General features: G+C 43.2%; 1 protein-coding gene across 2 annotated transcripts in view; it reads left to right on the top strand.

The window, feature by feature from the left end:
* Positions 1-24,386, top strand: part of RNF19A (ring finger protein 19A, RBR E3 ubiquitin protein ligase) — a 482,643-nt gene that overhangs the window by 439,216 nt on the left and 19,041 nt on the right. For both annotated transcript variants that reach the window (XM_069220555.1, XM_069220556.1), the window contains one exon: positions 22,021-22,164. In XM_069220555.1, the coding sequence (XP_069076656.1) occupies positions 22,021-22,164 (144 nt within the window). The remainder of the gene's footprint in view (positions 1-22,020; positions 22,165-24,386) is intronic.

Genomic DNA, 24,386 nt, shown 5'->3' with positions numbered 1-24,386 from the left:
CTTTCCTTTGGCAAAATGGGTCAAAAGAAGGACTTGACAGGCTCAGAAAAGTCAAAAATAGTGAGATATCTTGCAGAGGGATGCAGCACTCTTAAAATTGCAAAGCTTCTGAAGCGTGATCATCGAACAATCAAGCGTTTCATTCAAAATAGTCAACAGGGTCGCAAGAAGCGTGTGGAAAAACCAAGGCGCAAAATAACTGCCCATGAACTGAGAAAAGTCAAGCGTGCAGCTGCCACGATGCCACTTGCCACCAGTTTGGCCATATTTCAGAGCTGCAACATTACTGGAGTGCCCAAAAGCACAAGGTGTGCAATACTCAGAGACATGGCCAAGGTAAGAAAGGCTGAAAGACGACCACCACTGAACAAGACACACAAGCTGAAACGTCAAGACTGGGCCAAGAAATATCTCAAGACTGATTTTTCTAAGGTTTTATGGACTGATGAAATGAGAGTGAGTCTTGATGGGCCAGATGGATGGGCCCGTGGCTGGATTGGTAAAGGGCAGAGAGCTCCAGTCCGACTCAGACGCCAGCAAGGTGGAGGTGGAGTACTGGTTTGGGCTGGTATCATCAAAGATGAGCTTGTGGGGCCTTTTCGGGTTGAGGATGGAGTCAAGCTCAACTCCCAGTCCTACTGCCAGTTCCTGGAAGACACCTTCTTCAAGCAGTGGTACAGGAAGAAGTCTGCATCCTTCAAGAAAAACATGATTTTCATGCAGGACAATGCTCCATCACACGCGTCCAAGTACTCCACAGCGTGGCTGGCAAGAAAGGGTATAAAAGAAGGAAATCTAATGACATGGCCTCCTTGTTCACCTGATCTGAACCCCATTGAGAACCTGTGGTCCATCATCAAATGTGAGATTTACAAGGAGGGAAAACAGTACACCTCTCTGAACAGTGTCTGGGAGGCTTTGTTTGCTGCTGCACGCAATGTTGATGGTGAACAGATCAAAACACTGACAGAATCCATGGATGGCAGGCTTTTGAGTGTCCTTGCAAAGAAAGGTGGCTATATTGGTCACTGATTTGTTTTTGTTTTGTTTTTGAATGTCAGAAATGTATATTTGTGAATGTTGAGATGTTATATTGGTTTCACTGGTAATAATAAATAATTGAAATGGGTATATATTTTTTTTGTTAAGTTGCCTAATAATTATGCACAGTAATAGTCACCTGCACACACAGATATCCCCCTAACATAGCTGAAACTAAAAACAAACTAAAAACTACTTCCAAAAATATTCAGCTTTGATATTAATGAGTTTTTTGGGTTCATTGAGAACATGGTTGTTGTTCAATAATAAAATTAATCCTCAAAAATACAACTTGCCTAATAATTCTGCACTCCCTGTAGTACCACACATCAAACTCCCAAACAGACCGGACCTGTTGACACAAACAACAGATCAGACACCCCAATCCAGCAATGCTCAATCTGGCTCCTGAAATCTTAGCGTTTGGATATCTACATCTTCCACCAGAATGTATGGAAGTGATTAAACAGGCAAGAAAACCTACCACCAGGCAGTGTTATGCAAACAAATGGAAAAGATTTGTTTTCTACTGCCAAGCAAAACACATAACACCCTTAGATGCAACCATACAAGACATTGTAGGCTATTTAATCCATCCACAAAAAGCAAATTTACCTTTTTCATCCATTAAGATCTAACTCACAGCAATGTCTGCTTGGAGGGTCTAAAATGCATCATACCTCCTAGAACGCCACCAGTACCTTCATGGAATCTTAACATTGTACTCACACAACTCATGGGTCCACCCTTTGAACCCATGCACTCCTGCCAGATTCAATTCCTACCTTGGAAAGTAGCATTTCTAGTGGCAATCTCTTCATTACGAAGAGTTAGTGAAATACAAGCATTCACTATTGAACAACCCTTTATACAAGTGCACAAACCCAAAATTTCTACCTAAAGTCATCTCACCGTTTCATTTAAATCAAACAGTGGAACTTCCAGTCTTCTTCCCACAGCCAGACTCAGTGGCAGAAAAAGCACTACATACATTAGATATTAATAGAGCTTTAATTTATTACATCGACAGAACAAAATAATGTAGGAAAACTAAAAAGTTTGTTGCATTCCAAAAACCCCATACTAATCCTATATCAAACCCCATATTAATCCTATATCAAAACAAGGCATAGCCAGATGGATAGTGAAATGTATCCAAACTTGTTACCTAAAGGCTAAAAGACAGCTGTTAGTAACACCAAAAGCACATTCCACTAGGAAAAAAGGAGCAACAATGGCATTTCTAGGAAATATACCAATGACAGAAATCTGTAAAGCAACCACTTTTTATCATCACCTCATACATTTACCAAGCATTACTGTGTAGATGTGTTAGCAACACAACAAGCCACAGTAGGGACAGGCTGTACTAAGAACACTATTCCAAACAACTTCAACTCCTACAGGCTGACCACCGCTTAGGGTAAGAACTGTTTTGTAGTCTATGCATAGCATGTGTATCTGCAGCTACACATGCCATTGAACGGAAAATGTCACTTACCCAGTGTACATCTGTTTGTGACAAGTTCCGCTGCAGATTCACATGCGCCGTCCCTCCTCCCTGGGAGCCTGTAGCCTTTAAGTTACATTTACATTTGTACATATGTGTATATATATCTCTGTTCGATGGCATGTGTAGCTGCAGATACACATGCTGTGCACATCCCGCCATCTGGTGTTGGGCTCGGAGTGTTACAAGTTGTTTTTCTTCGAAGAAGTCTTTTCGAGTCACGAGATCGAGGGACTCCTCCCATTTCGGCTCCATTGCGCATGGGCGTCGACTCCATCTTAGATTGTTTTTTTTCCGCCATCGGGTTCGGACGTGTTCCTTTTCGCTCCGTGTTTCGGGTGAGAAAGTTAGTTAGAATCTCGGAAAAATCGTCGGTATTGTTTGCGTTCGGTATCGGGTTAGTTAAAACAGATCGACACCGACTTTTGAAGAGCTCCGGTGGCCCTTCGGGGTTTTTTTCGATCCCCCCGTCGGGGCCTGGTCGGCCCGGCCACGTGTCTCTTCAAGGCTGATGGAACGGACCCCATTCCGCTTCTGCCCAAAATGTCATAACAAGTATCCATATACAGATCAGCATCTGGTCTGTAACTTGTGTCTGTCTCCAGAGCACAAGGAGGATACCTGTGAAGCCTGTCGAGCGTTTCGGTCGAGGAAGACATTAAGAGACCGAAGAGCAAGAAGACTGCAGATGGCGTCGGCGCCGACAGGACAAGGGCGTTTCGAGGAGGAAGAAGAAACCTTCTCCATCCATGAATCGGACTCGGACGAGCTCGATCCCGAAGAAACGCCGAAAACCGTGAGTAAGACGTCGAAACATAAAACTCACGAGAAGACAACAAAAGCCCAGGGGACGCCACCGCCAACAGGCCATGGCTTAACCCAAAAAATAGGTGACCGATCATCGGTACCGAAAAAGGGCATGCATGTGGCGAAGTCATCCGACTCCGGTCGAGATACCGCCACACAGCAATCTCGGGCCTGAGACAGCGGCTCCGAAAAGATTCGGCACCGAGACAGTGGCACCGAAATGGTTCGGCACCGAGACACCATGACGCCGAAAATAAAGAAGGTTGCCTCGGAGCCCAAAAAGGCAACCGAAAAGATTTCGATCCAGAAACATCCAGCCTCGGAACCGAAAACAGGTTCCTACACAGAGGAACAGGGATTGTCTTCCCAGATGCAAGGACATAAGTTCGGAGAGGAACTTGAATCTGTTGAGCCAGACTACACTCAAAGAAGGCTCCACATTCAAAAAGACACAGGGAAGATAAGCACTCTTCCCCCAATTAAGATGAAAAGAAGACTTGCCTTTCAAGAAAAGGACAAGCAGCCACAGGCAAAGGTGGCAAGACAAACAACTCCACCACCATCTCCACCACCATCAATGCACACATCACCGGTAGCCACTCCACCACTGATGCAATCCCCGACTCATACTGCAATGAGTCAAGATGATCCTGATGCATGGGACCTTTATGATGCTCCTGTATCAGATAACAGCCCAGACTGTTACCCTACGAGGCCGTCACCACCTGAAGACAGTACATCCTACACGCAGGTGGTCTCAAGGGCAGCTGCGTTTCATAACATCACCTTGCATTCAGAACCAATTGAGGATGACTTTTTGTTTAATACACTCTCCTCCACTCATAGCCAATACCAAAGCTTACCTATGCTCCCGGGAATGCTAAAACATTCCAAACAAATATTTCAGGATCCTGTTAAAGGCAGAGCCATAACTCCAAGGGTGGAAAAGAAGTACAATCCACCACCAACAGACCCTGTTTATATTACGCAGAAATTAACACCAGATTCTGTGGTTGTTGGGGCAGCTCGCAAGAGAGCAAACTCTCATACCTCGGGAGATGCACCACCTCCAGACAAGGAGAGTTGCAAATTCGATGCTGCGGGTAAAAGAGTTGCAGCACAAGCAGCAAACCAATGGCGTATTGCCAATTCACAAGCACTTTTGGCAAGATACGACAGAGCTCATTGGGACGAAATGCAGCATTTCATAGAACACTTACCCAAAGAGTTCCAGAAAAGGGCACAACAAGTGGTAGAAGAAGGACAAAGTATCTCCAATAATCAGATACGGTCATCAATGGACGCAGCAGATACAGCTGCAAGGACAGTAAATACTGCAATAACAATAAGGAGACACGTATGGTTGCGTACGTCAGGGTTCAAGCCGGAAATACAACAAGCCGTGCTGAATATGCCCTTTAATGAGCAGCAGTTGTTTGGGCCGGAAGTCGACACTGCTATTGAAAAACTCAAGAAAGATACTGATACCGCAAAAGCCATGGGCGCACTCTACTCCCCACAAAGCAGAGGCACATTTCGCAAAACACAATTTAGGGGAGGATTTAGAGGTCAACCTACAGGGGCCACAACCTCACAAGCAAGGCCCACTTATCAAAGCCAATATCAGCGGGGAAGTTTTCGGGGGCAATATAGAGGGGGACAATTCCCAAAAAATAGAGGGAAGTTCCAAAGCCCCAAAACCCCTCAAAACAAGCAGTGACTTCCAAGTCACACATCCCCAACACATAACACCTGTGGGGGGGAGACTAAGCCAATTTTACAAACATTGGGAGGAGATAACAACAGACACTTGGGTACTGGCAATTATCCAGCATGGTTATTGCATAGAATTTCTCAAATTCCCTCCAAACGTCCCACCGAAAACACACAATATGTCAAAACAACATATAGATCTTCTAGGACTAGAAGTTCAGGCATTACTACTAAAAGAAGCAATAGAATTAGTACCAAAACACCAGAAAGGAACGGGAGTTTACTCTCTGTACTTTCTCATACCCAAAAAAGACAAGAGTCTGAGACCTATATTAGATCTCCGAACATTAAATACCTACATCAAATCAGATCACTTTCACATGGTGACATTACAAGACGTAATCCCACTACTCAAACAACAAGACTACATGACAACACTAGACCTAAAGGATGCATATTTCCATATACCGATACATCCTTCACACAGAAAGTACTTAAGGTTTGTATTCCAAGGGATACATTACCAATTCAAGGTGTTACCATTCGGAATAACAACTGCGCCAAGAGTTTTTACAAAGTGCCTAGCAGTAGTAGCTGCACATATCAGAAGGCAGCAAATACATGTGTTCCCGTACCTAGACGATTGGTTAATCAAAACCAACACGCTAGAAAGGTGTTCACAGCACACAGAGTATGTCATAGAAACCCTCCACAAACTAGGTTTCACAATCAACTACACAAAAGTCACACCTTCTGCCGTGTCAAACACAGCAATACTTAGGGGCGACAATCAACACAGCAAAAGGGATTGCCACTCCAAGTCCACAAAGAGTTCAGGCATTTCACAATGTAATACAGGCCATGTATCCAAATCAAAAAATACAAGTCAAAATGGTGATGAAACTCTTAGGCATGATGTCCTCATGCATAGCCATTGTCCCAAACGCAAGGTTGCACATGCGGCCCTTACACCAGTGCCTAGCATCACAGTGGTCACAGGCACAGGGTCAAATTCTAAATCTGGTGTTGGTAGACCACCAAACATACACCTCGCTTCAATGGTGGAACAGTATAAATTTAAACCAAGGGCGGCCTTTCCAAGACCCAGTGCCACAATATGTAATAACGACAGATGCCTCCATGATAGGGTGGGGAGCACACCTCAACCAATACAGCATCCAAGGACAATGGGACACTCACCAAAAACAGTTTCACATAAATCACTTAGAACTATTGGCAGTATTTCTAGCGCTGAAAGCATTCCAACCCATAATAAGCTACAAACACACTTGTCAAAACAGACAACATGACAACGATGTATTACCTAAACAAACAAGGAGGCACACACTCAACACAGTTGTGTCTCCTGGCACAGAGAATATGGCATTGGGCGATTCACAACCAGATTCGCCTAATAGCACAATTTTATTCCAGGAATTCAGAATCAGTTAGCAGACAATCTCTCTCGGGATCACCAACAGATCCACGAATGGGAGATTCACCCCCAAATACTGAAAACTTACTTCCAGAGTTGGGGAACACCACAAATAGATCTATTTGCAACAAAGGAAAACGCAAAATGCCAAAACTTTGCATCCAGGTACCCACAAGATCAGTCTCAGGGCAATACGTTAGGGATGAGTTGGTCAGGGATATTTGCTTACGCTTTTCCCCCTCTCTCACTCCTTCCATATCTAGTAAACAAGCTGAGTCAAAACAAACTCAAACTCATACTAATAGCACCAACATGGGCAAGGCAACCTTGGTACACAACACTACTAGACCTCTCAGTAGTGCCTCATGTCAAACTACCAAACATACCAGATCTGTTAACGCAACACAAACAACAGATCAGACACCCAAATCCAGCATCGCTGAATCTAGCAATCTGGCTCCTGAAGTCCTAGAGTTCGGACACTTAGACCTTACGCAAGAATGTATGGAGGTCATAAAACAAGCTAGGAAACCTACCACTAGACATTGCTATGCAAATAAGTGGAAAAGATTTGTTTATTATTGCCATAATAATCAAATTCAATCCTTACACGCATCTGCCAAAGACATCGTAGGATACTTACTACATTTGCAAAAATCAAAGCTAGCTTTTTCTTCCATTAAAATACATCTTACAGCAATTTCAGCTTACCTGCAAATTACGCACTCAACTTCTCTATTTAGGATACCAGTCATAAAAGCATTTATGGAAGGTCTAAAAAGAATTATACCACCAAGAACACCACCAGTTCCTTCATGGAACCTCAACATTGTCTTAACACGACTCATGAGTCCACCTTTTGAGCCCAGGCACTCTTGTGAAATGCAATACTTAACATGGAAAGTTGCATTTTTAATTGCCATCACATCTTTAAGAAGAGTAAGTGAGATTCAAGCATTTACCATACAAGAACCATTTATTCGGATACACAAGCATAAAGTAGTTCTACGAACAAATCCTAAATTTTTACCAAAAGTCATATCACCGTTCCACTTAAATCAAACAGTAGAATTACCAGTGTTCTTCCCACAGCCAGACTCTGTAGCTGAAAGAGCACTACATACATTAGACATCAAAAGAGCGTTAATGTACTACATTGACAGAACAAAACTAATTCGTAAAACAAAACAATTATTTATTGCTTTCCAAAAACCTCATACAGGAAATCCAATTTCTAAGCAAGGCATTGCTAGATGGATAGTTAAGTGCATTCAAACCTGTTATCTTAAAGCAAAAAGAGAACTGCCTATTACACCAAAGGCACACAACTAGAAAGAAAGGTGCTACCATGGCCTTTCTAGGAAATATTCCAATGACAGAAATATGTAAGGCAGCTACATGGTCTACGCCTCATACATTTACCAAACACTACTGTGTAGATGTGCTAACAACACAGCAAGCCACAGTAGGCCAAGCAGTACTACGAACATTGTTTCAAACAACTTCAACTCCTACAGGCTGAACCACCGCTTTTGGGGAGATAACTGCTTACTAGTCTATGCACAGCATGTGTATCTGCAGCTACACATGCCATCGAACGGAAAATGTCACTTACCCAGTGTACATCTGTTCGTGGCATTAGTCGCTGCAGATTCACATGCACCCACCCGCCTCCCCGGGAGCCTGTAGCCGTTTAGAAGTTGATCTTGAACATCTGTATATTTGTAAATATATATATTACTTTAAACTACATTATGTACATATGTATTCACTCCATTGCATGGGCACTATTACTAGCATATACAACTCCTACCTCACCCTCTGCGGGGAAAACAATCTAAGAGGGAGTCGACGCCCATGCGCAATGGAGCCGAAATGGGAGGAGTCCCTCGATCTCGTGACTCGAAAAGACTTCTTCGAAGAAAAACAACTTGTAACACTCCGAGCCCAACACCAGATGGTGGGATGTGCACAGCATGTGAATCTGCAGCGACTAATGCCACGAACAGATGTACACTGGGTAAGTGACCTTTTCCATTCCATTGCATGGACATCTCTTTCTTTACACTCTATCACTCCTACCTTACCCTCTGCGGCAAAACAATCTAATATGGAGTTGATGCCCATGCGCAATGGAACCGAAAAGGAGTCATTCGGTCTGTGACTCGAAAAGACTTCTTAGAAGAAAAACAACTTGTAACACTCTGAGCCCAACACTAGATGGCAGGACCTGTGCATAGCATGTGAATCTGCAGCGGAACATACACACACACACACAAACAAACAACACAAATTGGTCTCAAAGCAGCGCGCACTTACTGCTGGCGTTTTGGAGTAGATCATCACGCCAACAGATATAGCAATGCCAAAAATTACAGCACAGGACTAATGGAGCAAATAGTTGAGGCAAATACCAAAGACCGTTTGAAATGTACATGGTAGAGAGACTTGGCATAAAATGTTGGATTGGTAATGAAGAGGGGTCTATAATACATGTGTGGTGGACATGCCTGGTCCTTACATTATTCTAGAAAGAAATATTTAGCAACATAAAAAAGGCTACCGGTCTTCTGATTCCATCAAACCCAGCCACAGTGGCGCTGGATATCCATCCTAGAAAATGGGAGGAATCAGGAGTGGGAACTGGACTATCAGGAAATGTTATTGAGAGCAAAACAAAGCAATTGTAGCACATTGAAAAAAATGTAGGGATCCTGGATGTCACTTTCTGGGCTCGTAGACTATGGACATTATTAGCAATGGATTTAAATACATATTTTATTGACACCATCTGAATATCTGGCAACACAGTGCCCCAACAAGTGTTTCATTTACATCACATAACAAAGTAAACAACCAACAGTAGTCTGACATTTTATCCCCAGTCCTCCCATTCTCACAACCCCCTTCCCCCACCTCCCTGCAGCCCGTGCAAAATAGTTCTGTTCAGGATGGAACCTCGTGAAGTTCTCTTCTATCCGCGCGTTCTCTATAGTTCCTGATTTCCACATTTAGATCTTCAATCCCAGATCTTATTGGCTCTAAGCAAAGCCCCCCTGTAATCTGTCCATACCTACCAAATTTTGTTGGATTTGCGCGTACAGCGTTGGCCCCATACAACAATCTCTCCATACCCGTACAGTGGTCTAATCCCATTTTCCACTTCCCCCAACTACAGGGGAGCCGTCTCTTTTCCATGTCGAGCTATTTTTTATTTGGCAAGTAATAGTTCCAGTTGAAGTAGTGCCCATTTATATCTATTCTTGGCTAAGTCATCGTTTGTGTGCAATAGGGTGTATTTAAGGTCCATCGGGATCCTCAAGCCCAGGACCGAGCCTAGGCGACACTCATCCAGAATGGGGCCAGTATGTCCCATTCCCAGACCGTATGTATGAAGTCACCCTCATCGGTATGGCATCGGAGGCAAAAGGGGGACACAGTCACCCTCTCCCATCTTCCACAACCTCCAGGTATACCCAGTCGATGTTTACTTGTATTAAACTGAATCTGGCTGCTATTACTGATCCCAGGGGTGGGGGCATCCTATCCTCCACCCACTCCTTTGTAATTTCCCCTATGTCCAAGTGTTGCGCAGTGCACTGAGGGGGTAGGGCTGGTTGAGAAGCAATGAGCGATACACCTTTGTCAGTTTATGGTCCCACCAACTCTCCCATGAGCAATTTGCCCTCCGGTGCATTCAATGCGGGGAGGTCCTCTAACTCTGCAATGTATGGCATTAAAGCATGACTGAGGGATAGATATCAATAAAATTGTGACTGGTGTAGGACGTATTCGGTCTGTAGCATTTGGAATGATTTAAGGGTAGTTCCTTACATTACGTTCCCTAGCGTAGTGATACCAATGAGATCCCATTGTCGCAACCCCGCTAGCACTGCCACCTGTAGCAGCTAGATACCCCCCACAGAGGCGTCTGTTCTGAAAGTCTACTCTCCTGCCCCATCTGTTTCAAGGTGAACTTCCATAAGTTCAATACCACCGCGGCTACTGGCGAGTGTCAGACCCTTCTCCCCTATATAAAGAAGGGAATGTAAAGGGATGCCTCCCAGAATGTTTCTCTTATGCATATGCAGGGTCACCTTGGGTATCACTCTACCATTCTTTGACAACCAATAAGTGTGATGCTTTATAATATGCGTCAACATTTGCAGTCGCTATTCCCCAAGGTATGTCGATTGATAGCATTTCACAAAAGCAGTGTGGGGGAACCCCTGATTCCACGGGAAGCTGTGCAGCATGGAGTTCACTTTGTGAAAAAGGGAGCGGTGGTCTCGTAGGGTTAGTTCTGTAACTGATGTACGAATCTTGGCAGAGTTACCATTTTAAAAATGGCAGATATACCCAGCAGCGACAGGGGCAAAGGAGAACATGTTTTAATGTATGAAGCTAGCCTCTCAGTGAGTAATTTCATGTTACGCTCTGGGCTGTCTGTGTGTGCAAAGTGATGTACACCCCTAGATAGTGGAATCCAGGGTGAACTACCTTAAGATTTACCACCTACCTAAGTTCTTGGGGTATTAATTAGGTGGAACACTGAGGCCTTTGCATCGTTAAGGTGCAGACCCGATGTCTCGTCGAATATCTAAGGATTTGCAAGGCTTTCAGGCCAGTGACCTCTGAGTCGGTCAGGAAAATCAGGATGTCATCTGTGTACAGCTCCACTTCATCCAAGACTCCCTCCCTCGGCTCAAACCCCCACATCTGGGCTTCCATCTGGAATTAATAGCAGTGGAATTGTCATATGACTTGAGAGACAAACGCAGGAAATATGAAGAGATGTGGTTGATGGATTGCTTTCAAGACGAGTCAACCGACCTGTAACGTCCACAAACGTCGAGGGCTCTGAGACTAAATTGGACCCTAGAGGATGTTAACAAACGATCCCAGAATATAACCTAAAGAAAATAATGTGTACTTGTTAGCTATGAACTAAATCTACATTTTTTGTTCTTGTTCACTTTTCTTTGGCTAAAGGATCGATATTGAGTGAGTAAGGAAGGAGAACGGTTATACAGTGTTGATGTGGTTGTAGCTAATGAAAACCAATAAAATGTTATAAAAAGAAATAAGAATATGAAATAAATGTTTATATTTATAGTGAAGCATTGTAAACCTGACAACAAAAAGAACGATTATTTTAAGGATATCTACACAGCCAGTCCTTATTTTAAGACTCTCAGACCCAAACGTTGTTACCCTTCTAGTCTCTAATGGTAGTTGTCGACATTTTTAAAGCTACACCTAGTAACTTTGTCGATTTTTTTTTTTTTTTTTTTTTTTTTTTTTTTATCACTTGTGTAAAGCATCAAATAGTCATTGTTTGAGCACCTGACTTTAATTAGTTTAAAGCTTGGTAATAGCAAGAGTACAGTTTTTACAGTTTTTAGTTCCGTAGATTGCAGAAATCAGCACTTAATTTGCATACTTTGAGTAAACTCCCTATTATGTTGGATAAATCTGCTGCCAGATCTCATGTGTTATATAGAAGCATAGCATAACACACATAAAACTATTGCCCATTCTTGTGTATGATCTGTATAATACATGGAATCAGGTGATAAATCTACACAAATTACATATATAATACAATTAAAAGAATTAGTTTAACACGTTCATTTATATAATACATTAGATAGGGCTGTACATTTATGTATAATGTTAGGGTGGCTACTTGCGTATTTTGTGCAAATTAGGTGTTTTCTATAATATGTGGATATAACATTTTAATCATATTATTGACAAACTTTGAAGTACAATCATCCCCTGAAAAAAATGCTAATTGATTCGTTGGCAAACTGAGTATTGAAGGATATAGTTTTTATATGTGCTATCCACAACATTAAGAATTTTAACTCAAGACAGTCCACCTTGCTAATGATTAAAAAAGGAAGTTTCTTATGTTCGCTTGTATATAGCCACAACTCACCCGGGAGGGTATCCCGATACTAAAGCAGGCACTGTATGGACTGAGGCAGAGCTGGGGTTAGGTGAAGAGCCAGATCTTCAATTTCTTGCGGAATTCAAGAACTAAGGCTGTGGCTCTGATGTGCAAGGGCTGGTTGTTCCGGGCTTCTGAAGAGAAGCAAGAGAAGGCACGACTGCTGGATCTGGGTCTTCCTATCGAATGGGGCGGTTGCAAATAGGAGTCCACCTTGAGTGGAGGTGGCTGTTAAACGTATGAATGGTTATGCTGTTGTTGAGGTATTTGTGGCTAAAGCTGTGTATGTTTGTGTGAGGAGTTTGAAGTGCAGGGTGGGAGATTGTGTGTAAGCCTGGCCACTGAGTTTTGAGTCATCTGGAGTATTCTGGTCATTTGGGCATTGATTCCAGTATATAGTGCATTGCAATAGACCAGCTTGCTGGTTAAGTTCTGCAAGTGTTGGTGGGGGAGCCATTTGAATATATTTTTGAGCATCTCGAGTATGTGGAAGCAGGATATGTTGATCACTGTTCCAAGGTTCTTCGCATATATTCCTGTGAGGAATGTGGGCCTGAAATTGGCAAGCCACTAGGTGGAGTCCCAGAAGATGTTGCTGCCAGGCATACCTACTTCTGTCTTGTCTGTGTTGAGCTTTAGGCGGTTGGTTTACATCCATCTGGTGACTTCAGTCGCGCTCATGGAGAAATTGGTCCTGGTGTTTGGCGTCTTGTCAGAGAAGGCGAGTATGATCTGGGTTTTGTCAGTGAAGAATATAATTTTGATTTCATGGGGATGGATGATGCTAGCGAGTGGGGCCATGTAGTCCTTGAATAAAGTGGAGCTGAGTGAGAATCCTTGTGGAACTCCTCAGATGAGGTTGACAGTATCCAAGATGAAGGCGGGCAGGTTGACCGACTGGGTGCAGCCTGTCAGAAAGGAGCAAATCATGTGAAGTGTATGTTGGATGCTGGCTTCATGTAGTCATTGGATAAAGATAGGGTGGGTGACTGATTCAAAGGCAGTGGTGGAAAGGTCCACGACCTCTGTCCATGATCATCCGGATGTCATCTGTGGCTGCAATGAGGGAGCTCTCTGTACTGTGGTTGGGCCTGAATCTGGATTGAGCTGTATCAAGGACGTGGTTGTTGAGGTGGGTGGCTAGGCATTTATCATCTTTTCCATGACTCTTGTTAGGTAGGGTAGCAGTGAGATAATCAGCTAGTTCAGGGGTCCAAGAGTGCTCTGTAGTGTATGGACTGCAGGGTCGTTGCCGTATCTTGAGTGGGTATAGTTAGCCAGGTGGTCCTCTGGGTGTTGGTTGAGATGCACAGGAGGGCTGCATGAGCAGAATGGTCTGCTTGGGGCTTGAAGCTTTCTTAGATGCTGGTGATCTTGTTGCTGAAGAATAGGGACAGCTGAGTGCTGAGGTCCTAACAAGGGATTTTGCTGTACACTGATGGAGCTTGCTGGAAGAGGTACTACCGAATTCGGCATGTGGTCCAAGGGGGTGGACGGGGTGGCTAGAGGGGCGGTAGGTAAGGTGCCTTTCAGGGTGTCGTTTGCAGTGATGAGGTGTTTGAAGGTCCAGTGTTCCATGTTGCTGATGGTGCTTTCTGAGGTGGTGGAGCATTGGATGGATTCTTTGAAGATGATAGAGATTAGAGATTTCACCCCTGGGTCTTTTTATTGTGCCATGTGATCTTGTATGTAGGGGGATCGCCTGTGGCGATGAAAGGGGGCCAGTGAGGGAGTTAGCTAGGTTTCATTCAGAAAGAGGAGGTCCAGTGAGCAGTCTCCTAGCAGATCCCACATTTTGGTGGCATTTTTAGTGAGGTGTTTGCAGGACTGGGAGGTTGCAGTATTGTGTGGGGGGGGGGCAGTTCAAGTGTGTTTATTGGGTGTCAGGGCTGCACAATTTACTGGTAGGTGCAGGAGGGTGTATGGCAGTTGGGACTGGAGAACACACCTAGTGAGTTGTGAGCAACAAGGCATAGCAGCAGTGCTTGGAGATGCAACCAGGATTCAGGAGACTAGAGTGTCTCAGTGGACTAGTGGCTTAGGTGGTGGGCGGGGGGGTCGGTTGTAGGAGGACCTATCGTTCCGGTGCTGAGTGCATACGGGAGCAGATGGACTTGCCCTTGATGCACCAGCACTGTGCCTGCCACAAGTCCACACTGTTGCTGCCATTGAGCGAAGACAGTTTTGGCAGGAACCCAGTGATGCCTCTTCCCGTGCAGATTGATGATGGGAAATAGGTCATTTTGCGTGGCTTTTTATTTTAAAGACAGTTTTGATGGGAAACCAGTGATGTCCCTTCCTGTGCAGATGGATGATGGGAATTCCAGAGATGTTAATTCATGTGCAGATGCATGATAAAAAATCCAGTGATGTCACTTTCTGTGCAGATGAATATTGGGAAATTAGACGTCTTGCTTTGCCTCTTCTTTTAAACACAGTTTTAGTGGAAATCTAATGTCACTTCCTGTGCAGATGGATGATGGCAAATAAGTCCTTTTGCTTGGCTTCTTCTTTTAGAAGGTGCATGCTGACACTCAACATTTTCAAACATTATCAATATAGAATTCATCTGTCATCAATTAACAGGCTAAAAAAGTATTTAAAATAGCAATTGTGGTATGTGTAACTATAGATATACATATTGTGCTGACTTCTGCCATCTAGTGTTACGCTCAGACGTGTACAACTTGTTTTTAAACAAAAATGTATTTTCACGTTACAATGTACTCCACCTGTCTCCTGGTAATGTGCATCTGCTCCATTTTTAGATCGTTTTTTTCTCCACTGTCGAGTTGGGTCTGTGTGCACTCTGGTTTGTCGCAGAGTGGTGTACTCACCTGGGTCTCAGATCCATTCCTCACCAGTTGAATCAACAATCCTGCCTACGCGTCGGTCCCCACGTTACACACTCCTTTGACTCTATTCTGCAATCAACGACTTATAAAATGCGGGGGGACAGCCCCTTAGACCATCATCACTTCGACAAAAAAGAATACCCACATGATGGTAAGGACTCTGTTCTATTCCTGTCTCACTTGCCGCACAAAATATTCGAGGACAGACCTGCAAAAAGTTTGCACCCTCTGTTTGTCTCCTGATCACTAAGAGTACTCAAAATAAGAAGACACTTCAGAATTGATGGGCATGGTGCATTGCTTTGGCCTCCAGGGTGCATGTTCGGGAGGAAAAATATACTTTCGACCTCTTTGGAGATTGGGACAAAGATCTACAGCTTCCTGGAGTTTCTGGCATCAAGATGGAGGAGGCTTTCCCGTCGGCAAGCGCTGAAGACAATGCAGAGAGGCCCCCAGAACCTGCTGAACACCTGCCACAGAAGGTTACAGCAGAGAGTACCGCGCTCCCGTCTACCACTCACCCCACAGAGCCACCAGCTTTGAGCTCCTGTGCCTTATCAGAGGCCTCCAGTCCGCCTTCCTCACGGCGATGGTTGGCCCAACCGCCTGAGCCGGACCCGATGTTATTCTTGCATTCAGTGCCAAATTTCTCCTCAAAGCCTCATACGTCAGCCACCACCTCAGCGCTGGCCCAGAAGATACCCTCTCAGCCTCTGTCAGAGCCAAGATACTCGGTGACGAGAACCACCAAGCCAAAGCCCTTGGAGCTCAAATCCACTGAGCTGCAGCACTCTGAGCCGAGACCCACTGACCTAAAGCACCCCTCGTGCCCTCAAGCTGTGGCCCCTCCTCAGCTCCCTCCAGACCGCCATCAGCAGCCTCATCCTCTACTGCCCTTAGGGATCTCAACCAGCCAGTCCTTCAACTGCTCCAAGAACACCTCCACGCCAGGCAACAACACATCCACATCTAGTCTGGCACCAGGCGGATCTTGGCCAAGCCTCCCACGGCATCCAAAGACTTGGTTCCTCACAAGAGGTCATTTACTTTCGAGGAGGCACTCAACCCTTCTGTGGAGCCTTGGTGTCATGACAGTGGCACCTATCTAGTACCTCCTGTCTTTCCCATCCTCCTCCTCCTCCTCCTCCTGTCCTTACCTCTCCAATAATACCCATGAACATTCAACATTCCTCACAGGGTTCCTCACATTTGAGAGGAGGGGATCACCTTCGGACTCCTATGACCCACCATATAATGCCCAGTCCCCCGAATGATTGACTCAGCTCTGACACTGACCTTGATGTACACCCTGCAAAGCTCTCACCTCTGGACAACACTGCCTCATACCAGAAGGTCTTAAACAGAGCAGCCACCTTCCACAAGGTGGAGGTACATAGCCAGCCTGAGGAAGAAAATCTCATGGAAATCCTCTCCTCCACGCAGCGGTCCCTCTAATACATCCCAATGCTCAGGAGCGCGCTTAAGCTCGCTGGGCACATACTTAGGGAGTCTGTGAAGACACAAAGCAGCACGTCTCAGGTGGACAAAAAGCACAAGGCCTCTCCCTCTGACCCGCCCTACATCAGGTGTCCGCTATCCCCCTCCAACTCTTCAGTCGCTCATGCAGCCAGGAAGCATGAAGACTCCCAGACACCTAGGAAGGTAAGAACATTTATTCTGGTGGCAAACATGTTGCATCACAGTCTGCCACCCTTTGGCACATTGCAAATTCCATAGGCCTTCTCTCCCAGTACTACTGAGCCCACTGGTGATCAGATGGAGGGCCTCGTCAAACATCTCCCAGACAAATATAAAAAAAACTAGGGAAGACGCTAGGGGCGGAAGGGAAGATCTTCTCTGACAATAACTTCCCGCTGCACTTTAGATATAGCGGACACAGCTTCCTGAGGCCTAACAATTAGTGTCCTTTGTCGCTGTCACACATGGCAAGGTGTTTCAGACTATAAGCCAGAGGTACAGCTTCACCTCTTGAGTGTGGTACCAAATGTCTGTCAGCAGAGGTAGATGCTGAACTATGATGTCTACCTCTTTGCACAGTCCATACTTTCCTTGAACACGACTATTTATGCTCTGTGGTATTCTCCTTTCCTATGCCTCTTCTGAATTGCATGCACTGCATTCTTTACTCAACGTTGACTGCCCTTAAAGTAGTGGCTATGAGTAATCGGTACAAAACACAGGAACCTGCTTTAATTTCATTCATAATTGTTTGCTTCATCCATTGTTGATTACAAAAGTTCAACATTTGCTATATGTTTAAATACAACTCATTTTCAGTATTGAAAAAGAAAGTTCGTTTTCACAAATAGAAGAACACTAGCCCCTTAGAAGTGCTGTTTTAGGATCCCACTCATTTGCTAGGTATTTGACATCTGGCTTTTCAAACATGTTGAAGTGCTTATTGATCATATGTCCACGTATTTAATAGTCCACAAAATCCAAAAAGTTACAAGGTTTTCCAAGGTACACAAATCACCGATCCTGTGCAGCAAAAGAGAGGCCCACTTCTCTCCAGTCCCCCGAGGTGAGAAAAACGGACTTCCATCACAACTTTGACATCTAATCAGGAGCAATGAAGAGGCACTCCTATTTCTCTCGATTATTATTTCAGACTTCCAACTAGCCAAGATAACAAGGCATGCCTTCTCTTTCACACCAACTTGGTGTCACACTTCCGCCTGAATTAGTTTATATTTTTCCTCTTTGCTCTCAGGCCTCCGTAAAATGGAAAATATGTCAGTGGCATCTTGCATTCTGTATTAAATAGTTGTGTGCTATAAATAATCCAATGCCACTGAACCACGCAGACCAGATCTCATTGCTTAACATTTAGAAAAACGTCAGTTTCCCAGAGGAAGCATCTCTGCTTGTGAGATCTGCAAATGTGCAACAGCTAATGCAACTAACATCAGGGGAACTACATTCAGAATGTATACCTACCTTTGACAGACTTCGCTTTTAAACCTCTTTGACAAAAGTGTAGAGCTTACACACATTCTGTAGCCTCACAGCTGCCTGTTCCTGTTGCATATCATTGTTCTCATGTGTTAGGAATTTTGCTCAAATATATAAAATGTACTACTACTTCTGGTTTTTTTTTTTTCAAAATCTTTGGCACGGAAGAAACTGGCACCCAACTCCATTCTGTTTAGTTTCCTAGGCCACTGTTAAAGGGATAATACTTCTCAGTGACTCAACCCCACTGTCAAAACTGAGATAATTATTTAGGGGTATACTTCTGGATCTGAACTTTGGATTCCAGAAATAAATATTAAATTGTCTTGCATGTACAACTCTTTCATATTTTGAAATGTTCAGATGAATAATCATTGGTCCAGATCCTCAACATAGGAACCAGGAATCTGGTAACATATTAGGAGATTTAGCATTAGAAGTATTTACTTGGTGAGCTTCCCACATAAAATGATTGTCGCCATGCCTTGAACATTTCTTCATTACAAGTGCTTATATTTCAAGAGTTTACCTGCTGCCTACTTATGATTAAAAACTGCATATGTGTCACAATAAAGCAGAGGTTTCAAAAATAAAACATAACTCCCATTTCATTACCGCTTGGTAAGCTTTAAACCACAACCCCTTCTCTCTAGTCTCAGAGCCACCGTCCACCATGTCCTGCAAGCCCCATATGTGAAAGAAAATCACATACATGATGAGCAGCTTGTAAAACTTTGAAAACGTTTCCTTCCCTGTTTATGCACATGGAGATCTTATTTGTCGCATAGTGCGGTTGCAGGTTTGCGGCCTGTTCCACAAACACCCATGCCATTAGTCTGTTGTAAGCGTCTGTAGTTTGTAATACGGTGTTGCTGGTTGAATTTTAGAAATGATCCAGACATGAGAATGAGTTGGTTTGTGCATAAAAACCCTATTTGACCGTTTCCCTTCTGCTGGTTATTTGGCAGCAATTCAGTACAGCATTTATTTTTATTGGGTCTGTTCCTTCTAGGGCATAAACAGCAGGGAGGATAAGTTAGTTCAACGGTCATTAAATAATGTTATTGTTGGATGTGAATTCTTTCCAAATATAAACCTGCAATTCCAGTTTTTATTTAACTATTCTTTGTGACGGTAGTATTAAAGAGGAAAGGATAGGACTATTGTGTTACACTGTGTGTAGTGATTGTATTGTACGGAGTCAGTGGAAAAAGTGTTTTTAAATATAATTATATTTTCATATGTTTTGTTGCATTAAATATGATTGTGATAGCTAAAGAAACTTAATGACTCACAACTCACTCCTGTAAATAATGCTGCTTATGAATGTAAATAAACATAAAAATAAAACAGCCTCTGACTTATCAAACAAGCATTTGCAATGCAACGCGTCTCGCATTCCTCAGAGTTAGAGCTATTAGCAGTTGTAAACTCCCAACCGGACTTTTCTTGCCTCATTAAATGGGGGGAGGGGAACGAGCGCGATTGCGCTGCTAAACAAGCGAGATCGCGCTGCGAGAAAACAAGAAAAAGTAGTCCACAAACTGGCCGGAAAACAGCGAGCCTCATATGTTTTCAACACTTGGTCTCTGCGCTCGAGGAGGGCTAACCACCGGAAAAGGCATGACGTTTGCATGCCTTCCACTAGTGAAAGCAAGCAGATTTTAAAAGGCAAGCCCATGAACCAATGAAAGACACTGACGTGACATGGACGGGGCTCCAGGCCCTTTTCTAACTACTACATCGTCACGCAAGCGATACGCAGACTCGACCCTAAAAATGGACATCTTGGCCTACCACAGGATCGTATTGACATTGTACGTGAGGCAAAGTGTCCATCCACTAGAAGGTGATAGATTTTTCAAGTGGAAGAGATTCTGCATTTGGTGTATTCAGAATAAATATGACCCTTCCAAATGCCAAGCAGAAGCTATGATTCCTTACATTCATCTAGCAAGGTCTCGACTGTGACTTAGATCAATAAAGGTACTCCTTGAAGTAATCACTGCATACAAGAAATCTTTGCAAACTTTTAGATGCCTTTGGTAAAAGGCTTCTTGGAGGGAGTTAAAAACGTGTTCTCACTTTCTGAATCCCTAGCTCCACTTTGGGAATTGAATATTCTTTACAAGAATAATGGGTCCACCTTCTGAGCTAGCTTCAGGGCTGCACTAAAGCATTTACGTTGTTAAAATATATTATTTCCTTCTGAATCCCTATCTCCACTCTTGGAATTTAATATTGTTCGCTATAAGCTAATGGTTCCACCTTTTGAGCTAGTTTTACGACTGCACTAAAACAGTTATATTGTAAGGCTGCTTTCTTGGTAGCCATCATTTTTGGTTGTAAAGTGAGTGAAATTCAGGATTTGTGTTCTCAAAATCCTTACACGGTTTTCCATAGGAACAGGGTGGTGATGAGAACTCCTAGTTTTCTTTCTAAAGTAATATTCCATGTAAATCACTCAGTCTCCTCACCAACATTGTTTCTGAACCCTATGGTCTATCAGAAAAGCTCTTCACACATTAATTGTGGAAGGAGTATTAAGGTTCTCCCTTGGCACGGCAAACGATGTAAAACAACCTATTTTTTGTAAGCTACTGACCTTTAGAACAGGCTTGGCCATGACAACGTAATCAGTTTCAAGATGGATAGTTCTTGATTTTTGCTATCAAACCAATTTGCAAATAAATCCCCGCCTGGTAAAACTTAAGGAACGTTCAACCAGGGGAAAGGTTGCTGTCACAGTGATTTAAAGAAGTGTCTGATTTCAGAAATATGGTCCATACACAGGTTTATCAGACAGTATTATTTTGAGTCGGCTTCCAGGGCAGGTGCCCAAGTTTGTCATGAGTATGTGAGGAATCTGTTTGGGTGATGGTCAATGATGTTTTTATTTCTTGCCTACCATTTTTAGTTTGATGTGCTTCCTACTCTTTTTAGTGCTTATGATTGTTAATGAGGATTCCCTGGAGGAGAAGGAAAGGGGGCTTACCTATAATGTTAGTGCAAACCTTATCACATTCGTAAGCAACTCTCCCACCTTCCTGTGACAGGAAAGAGTGCAGTATTTTTTTTTCTGTTGCACCAAGGATCCTCTTGATTACGTACCAGTGAACTGAGTTGTCACCTGTTGGGCGTTGTGAATAGCATGAGGCAGGATGAGGGCCATAAAGCACAGCTCAATTTTTTGGTCTAATGTATAGTGCAATAAATTTACTAAAATTACCCGTAATGTCTTTTCTTTTCCTTTAAAAAAAAAAAAAAAGGTTTGTAGAAGCTATTTCTAGTCATAGGTTGCTTATATAGTGACTTCTTAGGTTGTCGTCTTTTTGTAATTGAAAAATGAAAGACCGTATTTCATCCATTTAAGCATACTTTTCAGCTGAAAAGCTTTGCACATGTGTTCATATGTAAATTTCTATGCATATATTTTATACAGCCCACTGCAATATCATGTGTGGTGAGAAAATGCCATGCATATGATGTAGATTCCCTCAGAAAAGAACTAGCATTACAGATAAATATCTTGTCCTTAGTTGGTGTCTTGTACTCTTAGAATTCAATTTGACAATATTGAGAATTTTAGAAAGAAAACATATTTACTTCATGCTATAGGTACATTTGCAGCCACATTTGAAAAGCATAGCCACTGTGCTAAAGGTAATTTATTTTGGTAACTTATCTATGTTTATTGAAATATTTGTTGGAAATTTACTTTTTTAAGGTTGGAAATTCAAGCAGATGTGCAAAAAGAACAGTACAGTCTAAGTGGTGAATCTGGCACTGTAAGTTTGGGAACAGTTAGTGATAATGCCAGTACCAAAGCAATGGCTGGATCCATTTTAAATTCCTACACACTTTTGGACAGGTAAGAAACGAGCCAACAGTTGCATTTCACATTCTCAAAAGTGTTTAGTTTGTTTCTCTTTCTATATAATGTTATTAACTGTTATGTAGCATTGCTTATTTTTTCTCTTTCTTACTCCTTGCTATAACAAGCAGAACTATTAGACAGTGTTTTCCATTAAATGTTAAGTAGTTGGACATTTTAACTGAAGTGTGGATGTGTGAGAGATCGTTCATGTGTGATTCTCTGTGCTTGCGTCTTCATGTTTCAGAGCACCTGCGTATATGGTGAGGAGTACCTGCATATAGTGGCAAAATCACAGCACTGTGGGTTGTTTGAGCAACACTGATATATATTGAAAACACTGGTTGCTATTTTACTTTCTAATTTTAGATTCCTTGTGTATTATTGCAATTGACTATTTCTAGGCTCAGTGACGTGTTAGCTTTCATGACCCAGTGTTCTGGTGCCATTTCCACAGTCCGTGTTTTCCAGTATTAGTAGAAGGGCATTGTTTCATATATGTTTTAGTAATATGCCACACATTAGTCTTTGCAGTAAGCACACAGTGTTCCGCTGCATAAATACCATTTGTTTTTGCAGAGAAATACTGATCCTTAAGGCTCCCTGGCCCGCCTACTTGAGGAAAACTTAATTTCCCTGTCCTTTGGATAGGTGCAAGGAGGCCCTATGCCCAGCAATGCTAGAAGTCAGCCTTAATGATGGTTCACATCCTTTGAGTACCCTCTCTGACTTACACTACAAAAGCTAGTAGTTCTTTCCTCCTTGCTCCCACCTGCAGTTGAGCCAGATAGCTCACAGATGCCCGATATCAACTATTTCTTTGTGACCAAAGGTTTGCAATTTAAATCTGTTACAACAGCAAATGATCCTCTCCCATCATAACAGCTCTTTTCTACATAGTTGCATGGAGAGTCTGTTGCAGGGACTGGACTATCACTATGCCATCCATATTGTTTCACGTTTTCTTTGTAGTTGGAGGGTAGTCAATAGGCCTTCACCACCACCTTCTGTTGACTGTCTTGTCTACTTCTCTGGAGCTCTGTTATAACCTCTTCCATACTCCACATGAGGGTGCTCTGCAGAATTCTCCCTGGTACGCCCGGAGTTAAAAAATGGTTGCCTCTTCCCATATAACCTAGCACGTCCGAGCATGCCCAGCACAGTTCCTTAATGGCTTTAGGTCCTAAAACCTACCAGTGTTCTCTCAACGTTTTCTAGTTTTCATAGGTCACCTTTATGTGTCTCATGTCGTTTCGTAACTGGTAACACCCTGCTCACCCAACCTTCTAACTTTTGCTCTATTCCTTGCACTGCTACCTCAGCAGTGCCCGTCCAGTTGTGCAGGCCAGCGAGAAAACTGTTTATACAGCACAATAGGATCCTTTCACCTAATACCAGTCCCATTTCATTTGACAGTTCTGCAGATTTTAATTTTTGACCCACCTGGATGGTGACATATAAGGTGCACCTTGATTGATTCTAATAGTTTTGGCAGTTTGTAGTGGAAAGCACTGGTCCTGCCCTTTGCCTTGTGGTGTTGTCTCTGTTTGCAAGTGTTGGAAGTGATGACAGGATAGCTGATATTACCTTGTCTGAGTGACCGACTTTTAAAGGATGTCTCCCAAGAAAAGAGGTTTCTGATGAATACATTATCCCACAGATTCCTCATCTTATGAATACTTCTTCCAGGCTTCAGACTAGTCTGGAATACTTTTTCACAACAGTCACTCCCTAGCGCCACTAGGTGAGGCTAAGTGGATTTGGATATTCATTCTGCAGTCAGTCGAGTTGTGCAGCGAGAAACAGAACCAACAGCAACAGTACAGCTCATGACATGTTTGTGTACCTTGAGACCTTATGCATTAGCTCATTGGATTTGGGGTTCGGAAGTAAAGTGAGGAATTGAGATTATGCAACTACCAGAAATATTAGTTCAGTGGCTTGTGTGGCTGTAGATACACATGCTCTGGATATTCCTGCCATCTAGTGTTGGGTTGAGTTCTTCAAATAAGCATTTTCGAGTCACAGGATCGAATGACTTCTCCTTCTCCTCCTTGATGATACTGCGCATGGGCATCAACTCCTTTGTTAGATTGTTTGCTCTCTGCCATTGGGTTCAGACGTGTGTCTCTTTGCACCATTTTTCCCTCGCTCTGGTTTCCAAACCTTTCTTTTCTGTCTTTACTCCCATCAACTATATTGTTCTCTACCACACTTTC

The sequence above is a fragment of the Pleurodeles waltl genome, chromosome 2_2, assembly GCF_031143425.1.
Source record: "Pleurodeles waltl isolate 20211129_DDA chromosome 2_2, aPleWal1.hap1.20221129, whole genome shotgun sequence".
Taxonomy (NCBI): Eukaryota; Metazoa; Chordata; class Amphibia; order Caudata; family Salamandridae; genus Pleurodeles; species Pleurodeles waltl.
The sequence above is the reverse complement of the archived record's forward strand: the minus strand, read 5'-3'. Positions and strand labels throughout refer to the sequence as shown.